The 7,741-nt window shown below is 61.4% G+C and overlaps 1 protein-coding gene across 1 annotated transcript in view; it reads left to right on the plus strand.

The window, feature by feature from the left end:
* Iqsec3 (IQ motif and Sec7 domain 3) overlaps positions 1 to 7,741 on the plus strand; it is a 32,360-nt gene that overhangs the window by 1,427 nt on the left and 23,192 nt on the right. The window contains exon 3 of the mRNA XM_013023613.1: positions 6,280 to 6,529. Coding sequence (XP_012879067.1) covers positions 6,280 to 6,529 — 250 coding nt within the window. The remainder of the gene's footprint in view (positions 1 to 6,279; positions 6,530 to 7,741) is intronic.

Raw genomic sequence — 7,741 nt, forward strand, 5'->3', positions numbered from 1 at the left:
AGGTCTCTCGGGGCTCCCGATGACCTGGCTGTGTGGGGCGGTTGGTCAGTCTGTCTGTCTGTCTGGTCTTGGCTTCGAGGGGAGTTCCATCCTAGCTGCTCCGCACCTTGCCCTGGGAGTTTTAGGACACTGTGAGAGGCTGGGAAGGGCCGCTCTGGAAGCTTCTGTGTCTGGGGAGGCCAGAGACTGGGCTGAGGGCCCTGGACCCCCAGCCAGGATAATGGCGGGCTCCGTGTGCCCGCGGCGGTGCTGCTCTCTCTGCAGAAGCTGGGGTGCTGGCGTGACTCCTCCCCTCCCCCTCGGGTGACTGATGGCAGGCAGGCTTTGTGGGAGCTGAGCAGCCGGCAACTGCAGCCCGGATCCCAGGGCCCCTGCCCACCTTGCCGCCGCTGGGTGACTGTGGAACAATGCCCAGGACTGGCCTGCCCCTTCACTGAGGCCCTTTTGTCACCATGGGTGGCTGTGGGGCTCAGAAAAGGAAGATTGTCCCCCTTACAGGGAAGAAGAGGGGAGCCCCGAACCCCAGCAGTCTCAGTGGATCCATGTGCCACTCAGCTTTGCTTTAAGTCTGAGCAGGTCAGGGCACACGGCGGCCTGCCTCCCTCAGCCCCGGGCCCTGTGCTGGACGGAAGTGGGGCGCCGTGCGCGTCAGGGGCCACAGCGGGGAGTGGCGTCAGTTCCACGTGCCGATCGTGAGATGTGGCGTAGCCACAAAAATTAGGGAAAGAGCTGGGCACCGGTGGCGCACGCCTGTCATCCCAGCTACTCAGGAGGCTGAGGTCTGAGGATGGCAGTTCGAAGCCAGCCTGAGCAGGAGAGTCCATGAAACTCTTCTCTCCAATAAACCACCAGAAAAGTGGCTCTGTGGCTCAAGGTGGTAGAGCGCTCGCCTTGAGCAGAATTGCCGAGGGACAGCGCCCAGCCCAGAGTTCAAGTCCCATGCCCACACAAAAAACAAGAAAAGGAAGGATCTGAGAACAAAGAGGAGATGGGGCTGGGAAGGTGGCTCAGTGGTAGAGCACTCGCCTTGCATGCCTGAGGCCCTGGGTTCCATTCCTCAGCACCACATAAGCAAAAAGAAAAAAGCCAGAAGTGGCGCTGTGGCCTTGAGCTGAAGAGCTGAGGGACAGCGCCCAGGCCCAGAGTTCAGGCCCCACGACCGGACCCCCCCCCAAAAAAAAAAGAGGAGAAAGAAGAGGGCAGCTGTGTGCAGCCAGGAGAGGACGTGGATGCATTTTTCTTTCCTATGCGGTGTACGCAGGCGTGTGGAAGGGGGGGAGGAGGCTGGGTTGGGGGAGAGGTGGGATTTAGTCTCCCACCGGCAAACCCCTCCCGGCTCCAAGGACAGCTGAGGGAATACTCGGGGTTGAAAGGGCTGCATGTGCGAGGCCAGCGGGGTAGAGGCTGGCGGAGGCTGTGTGTGTACGCTCAGCAAGCAGAGTCTGGCAGTGGTGACCCTAAGCCCCATTTCTTCGCTTTGGCTATGCCCCAGGCACCCCCCGCCCCCCACACAGATGGGGAGACTGGGCCTTCGAAGGCTGAATCCCCCCCCCCACAGATGGGGAGACCGGGCCTTCGAAGGCTGACTCACTGAGGCGCCTGGAAGCTGACTCAGCAGAAACGAAGGCATCGGAGCCAGATACACAGACCCCCTCTCCGCCGGCCGTTCCCCCTGGGGGGGGATGAGTTTTGTGGATTTCTCTCTCGGCAGATAGGGAAAGGGCGGGGGAGGGGGGGAGAGGTGGGGTGGCGGGGAAACCTGAGACCAGGAAAAAACAAAAAAAATGAGGGAGAGAGCCCCAGCTGCTACTGCCTAGGCCTGGCCTGTAATCCCAGCCCACAGAGGAGGCTGAGCTCTGATGGATCAAGGTTTGAAGTCAGCCCAGGCAGGCAGGAGTGGGGTGGAGGTGGGGGGAAGGGATGACATTGACAAAAAGCCCGTCAGGTAGCTGTGGCTCAAGTAGTAGAGCACCAGCCTTGGGTGGAAAAGCTAAGGGCCAGCACCCAGTCCCTGCGTTCAGGTGGGGGGGAAGGAGGGGAGGGAGGGAGGGAGGGAGGGGGAGCATCTTGGGGACAACCACCTGCCCACCTCCCTTCCCCCCTTCCCCCCTCCTTCCCCCACTGGCTTTTCTGCCCCACAGCCTTCGGGTGCCTGGGTCGCTGGCGGCTTTACTTGCCATCAGAGCACAGGCCAGCGGCTGCAAGGATCCCGGCTGGGCTGCTGGGGAGGGGAGGGCAAACCTGGAGGATTTTATACCCCGGGCCGTGCTCTGATTGGTCGCCCCTATGCAAATGAGCCACGGGGCAACTGGCCAATCAGAGAGAACCTGCTGACTCACTGCACACCTGAAACCTAGTTCTCAATTATGTCTGTCTGGTGCATCTCGAGCCATACACACCCCCCCCCCCAGCACGGTGCAGGAGGAGGAGGAGGGGAGCGAAGGGGAGGAGGGAGAGAGCAGAGGAGGGGGAGGGAGGGGGAGGGGCAAGCCAAGAGTGGGGAGGGTCTTTTTTTTTTAATTTGCATTTTCCTCCAGTCAAGGGCAGCTGGTCCCCCCCAGGCCTGGGGCCCTAACTAGTCCACTATTTAACTATTTACCTTCCTCACTAAATCCCCTTCCACCGGCCCACAGGGAGAGGGAGGGGGAGGGGGTTCAGCGCCAGCCCCCCCTTGCCCTGCGGCTGCACTCTACTGAGGCCGGTCTCTAAGCAGCCCCTCTTTTCCCCCCCAGAGACAGAGCAGATGGGAGGCTGTCTGTGGCTACCCTAAGCCCAGCCCTCTCACCCCCTCTCCTTAGTCTACGAGGTGACCCCCCCCCAAAAAAACCCCTCAAGGCCTGGGAGCCAGGGCTCGGCCCATCCAACACCCATTAGCGGGTGTTTCCTTCTGCAGCAGAGACTGGAGTTCCCGTCGTTTCCTTCCGGCTGGTAAGGGAGGGTGGCTTTGAACTGGGGGTGGCTGTGGTCCGGTGCGTGTTAGTTTGCTGCCTCCCAGCCAGTGAGCTGCGCTCCGTGTCTCCTGCAGCCCAGAGCTCCGGGAGAGCCCCTGCCTTCAGCTCCTTCCTTCCTTCTTCCCACCTAGGCCTGTCCAGGTCGGAGCAGGGACGCGGTGGGTCCTGTCATTTGTCGGTTGGTTCACTGACATTGGTTTGAGGGAACGGGGGTTGGCTACATAGCCCAGCCTGGCCTCCATCTTGTGATCCTCCAGCCTTGGCCTCCCAACTAAGTGCTGGGGATGACTGGCAGCCACCTCCATCCCCGCCCGAGGAATCTGAACGAGGTCGTGGGCTAGGGCTGGCTGGCGTGAGAATAGAGAGAGCTGGAGAACAAAATCCCAGAATCGAGATGGCATGAGTCCATGTGACCCAGCTTGGGGACCGGAGGGGACACTATTGATCGATCCGTCTTAGCTCCAGAGTGCTTGTTGGGGGTCCGAGGGCCCCCCTGGGTGGAGCCAGGGCTGAGCACACGGGGTCAGCGGGTCGGCTACGGGCAGTGAGGCGGCCGGAAGGGGGAAGGGCCGGGCCCTTTGGACAGGAAGCCCCTTGAGACACACCAGCCCCCCTGCCTGACCCCTGTCAGGGCTGGGAGCCCCTGGACCAGGCAACGCACTCAGGGAGCTGGAGGAGGAAATTGGGCCTCTCTTTTCCTCCCCAGTCCCCAAACATCTTACCCAAACCTCCCGCTCTGTGATGAGGAACCAGAGACGCGCAGAAGGGAGGTGCTGGGGGGGGAGGGTCCGGGCAGGGGGAGGCAGGGGGGGGGAGGAGGCCCGGGGGGGGGGGGGGAGGCAGCCCCGGTCCGCGCCGGCCTTTGGACCCGGCAGGTTCCCAGCCTGCACTCGCACAGAGGCTTGCCTGAATTTGTGTCTTTTCTTGTCACTCATGCGATCCGGGATCCCCGAAAAGGCGCTGGGGTGATCCCCTGTGATCATCTTAAATGACTGCATTGATTCAGAAAAGAGAAGGGGAAAAATGCTGTAGTCAAAGCTGGACAAACCCGGAGGGGCGCGTGCGGCTGTTGGCTTGTGCGCGGGACGCATTCTGTTGTCTGTCACATGGGGGCTTTGAGGATGACTGGCAGAATCCCACAACTCCCCCCCCCCCACCCGTCAGACCCAGCCCAACCTGCAAATCCCTTCTGGAACATTCCTGGTAGTGACTGTACCAGTCACTTCAAGGTACCACCTTGCCCGCCCTCCCCCTAGCCACCTGCCCGCACTGCTCACCCACAGCCCAGTCAAGGCTGAGACTCTGGGTACTGCCCTCAGTACCAGCCAAGCCAGCCTCCAGCTGAGGCCCAGCCTCTCCCTCTCCCCCCCCCCCTTGGGGCCTCCTGGCTTCACCCGACAAGTGGAAGGTGCCCGGGGAATTTGCTCTGGGGGTTTGAATGTGGAGCCCCTGGGAGCTGGGGAGAGCGGCTTGCACAAGGTGCTCAAGAGGAGAACAAAGCCTTAGTGAGCAATCCTGAATTCCTGGGCAGGGAGGGTGGGGTGCTTTATCTCCTCTCTCCTTTCTCATCTTTGTTTTTGGTTTTGTTTTTGGGTAACACAGGCTGGGTCTTCCCTTCTCTTCCCGAGAAAATACAATGAATAAATAAATGTTTATGGGCGCCTTCCACTGCGCCCCCAACCCCCCAAAATAAGAGAGAGTGGCTTACAGGAAGTTCTTCTGGTCCCAGATGATTTAAGTCTTCTCAGAATTGATGTCTAGAGCCGGATACCCGTGGCTCCCGCCTGTCATCCTAGCTACTCAGGAGGCTGAGATCTGAGGATCGAAGTTCAAAGCCAGCCCGGGACAGGAACATCTGTGAGACTCTGATCTCCTATGAACCACTCAGAAAACAGGAAGTGGCGCTGTGGCTCAAGGGGTAGAGCACTTGACCTGAGCTGAAGAGCTGAGGGACAGCGCCCAGGCCCTGAGTTCGAGCCCCATGACCGACAAAGAAAAAAAATCGCTGTCTAGGCTCTTGGTACGCCACCATTGCTGTGTCAGAGGGGTCATTTAGTGACCCCACGACTCTCCCCTCCTATGGGGTGCAGGGGAGGGAACAAAGCCACGCCAATCTCACTCTTTTCTATCCTTGTGTGCCTGGGGATGGGAGGGAGGCAGCCAGAGAGCGGAAGGTCGGGGGTGGGGGGGTGGGGCAGGGGGCGGGCGGGGGGGGGGCTAGCCTCAACCCTGCAGTGTCCAGCAAGAAGGGTTCTCAGAGTGCAGGCGGACTCGGAGCCACACAGCCCGTTAGCGGTGCAGGCGTGCGTGTGTGCATAGGCCCGAGTGCAAGGCACCTGTGTGCTCTCGTGTGTGTGCATGTGTGCGCCTGTGTGTGTGTGTGTGTGTGTGTGTGTGTGTGTGTGTGTGTGTGTGGTGCTGAGAGGCCTAGCTCTCAGGCCTAGCGAATGGATTCAGGAGCGAATGGATTCAGGAGAGGAGTCTCCGGGTCTCTGTCCACACCAAGGGCTCAGACACAGCCCAAGGCTGTTTCTAGAATTCCGTTTGCTTCAGTGGCCGTAGTTTATTTGGGCCCACATGAGCCTAGAAGTACAGGGGTGAGAGCTGAGAGCACACACACACACACACGTGACGGAGCCGTGGCTTCGGGCAGCGTGGTACGGATATTCCCACGGTGGTCCCACCTGGGGGACAGGAGCGTCGGGCTGTCTTGGCTGGACGCCGCCATGGCGGGACAGCTCCAGCAACTCCAGAAAGCCAAAGGGGCCGCCCGCGAGGGGCTTCGTAGGCGCCAGCTCCCTACAGAGTCTTGGAAACATTGGGGATCATGCCTGAGGGCAGGCTGGAGGAGGGGGTGCCGGGCCGGCAGACATGCTGCTTTCCCCCCTTCCCCCCCGCCCCCGGGGAAGAAAGGACACAGCAAGAAAAATTGGTGTTAGGCTGATGTGGAAATCAAGGCTTCCTGTGCCCTGGCAGGGGGGGGAGAGCCCGGGGCAGGGGTGGAGGGGTGGGGGCCACCTGACACCCCCCAGCCAGGGCGCTAGGAGACTTACAGTGGCCGCAAGCCAGACGCCCCTGGAGGTCAGCGGAGGGACTGCACCCATTCCATAGCCAGGGAGGCTGAGAAGACAGTGGCCGATCCAGGACTGGAACCCAGGCACTTCCTTTGCTTCCCTAATGTTCTCTCAGCAGAGAGGCTCACGAGCGCTGTCTAGGGGTGCCGCCCCCTCGTCCCCCCAGTTCAGGATCAGGCCCCCTCTCCTTGGAAGAGGCCCCGCAGCAGCCGCCAGGCCGTCCCCCCAACCGAGCGCGTTACCTCTGTTCACAGTGACGGCTCCTGCGCCCAGGCCGGCGGGGGTCTGGAGGACTCTGTGGCAGCGGCGGCAGCCAGCAGACCCGCTGCCCACGCCCCGAAGGCTCAAGCCCAGGAGCTGCAGCAGGAGGAGGAGCTGCCCGGGCCAGACGGGACCTCCCCGAGGGCTGGCCTCCACCGTGGGGCCTCCCCTGGCCGGCCTCAGCCCGCCCACACCCCTGCCACTTCCGAGTACGAACGCTCCCTTGACCTAAAGAGTAAACAGGTACCCAGGGCCTCCGGAGGGGGGAGCGGGGGCGGAGGGCCCTGCCTTTTGGGGGCCCGTCTGGGGTGCCAGGGACCACCCCTCCGCGGGGGTGCCATGGGGTCTCCTGAATGGAGCCGCCTCCCCACCCCCTCCCCTGGAGCATGGCAGGAAGGGGGTGCAGGTCACCCCAGCTCCCATCCAGAGCCTTCACCCATCCGGCAGGGATGGAGTGCTGTGCCGCCAGGCCTCGGGCAGGGCTGCGGGGTCCCTAACCTCCCCTGCAGGCCCCTAGGTGAGGGGCCGTGACCCCTCAGTCCCCACCTGAACCCAGCCCACCTGTGATCCTACGCCTGGCCCGGAGGAGCGGGGTGCAGCGGCTCTGACTGAGGGTCCCAAGGCCCGTGTAACAGAGGGCGTCTGGAGTTCCAGTCGGGAAAGAGCCCCCATGGCGGGGGCCCCCGTCTGCCGTTCTGTCAGACAGCCATGGGCCCATTAAACCTAAAGAAGGACAGAACGAAGGTAGATGTCAGTGGACACCTGAGACGCAGAGGGTGTGTGTGTGTGTGTGTGTGTGTGTGTGTGAAGATGTCACTATTAAGAAACAGCTTTGAGGCCGGGCGCCAGTGGCTCACGCCTGTCATCCCAGCTACTCAGGAGACTGAGATCTGAGGATCACGGTTCAAAGCCAGCCCAGGGAAGGAAAGTCCGTGAGACTCTTATCTCCAATAAACCACCAGAAAACCAGAAGTGGTCTGTGGCTCAAGTGGCAGAGCGCTCGCCTTAAACAAAAAGAGCTCAGGGACGGTGCCAGGGCCCTGAGTTCAAGCTCAATGACTGACAGAGAGAGAGAGAGGTGGGGGGAGGGGAGGAGGGAGGGCTTTGAGCATGGAGATGTAAGACTTGGGGTCCCCTCCTCTGACTGTCTGTGGCCATGGGGTATCAGGTCAGTGGAGCACTCTTGCGTGTTCATTTCTTCATCCCCAGAATCAGAAATTAGACTTGCAATCCTCTTCCAGAGCCCGAATGCTCGGCCTCCCGTGGGACCGAGGGGGGGCGGGGGGCAGAGCGCCTGGCCATCAGGAAAGCGTTTAGAGTCTCGCGTGTGGGCAGGGGAGAAAGAGGTGGAGATAAGGAGTGCAGAATTTCCTGAAGAAAGGGGGGGAAATAGAAAAGGAGGGAAGGAAGGAAGGAAGGAAGGAAGGAAGGAAGGAAGGAAGGAAGGAAGGAAGG

Source organism: Dipodomys ordii, unplaced genomic scaffold, assembly GCF_000151885.1.
Source record: "Dipodomys ordii isolate 6190 unplaced genomic scaffold, Dord_2.0 Scaffold69, whole genome shotgun sequence".
NCBI classification, from domain to species: domain Eukaryota; kingdom Metazoa; phylum Chordata; class Mammalia; order Rodentia; family Heteromyidae; genus Dipodomys; species Dipodomys ordii.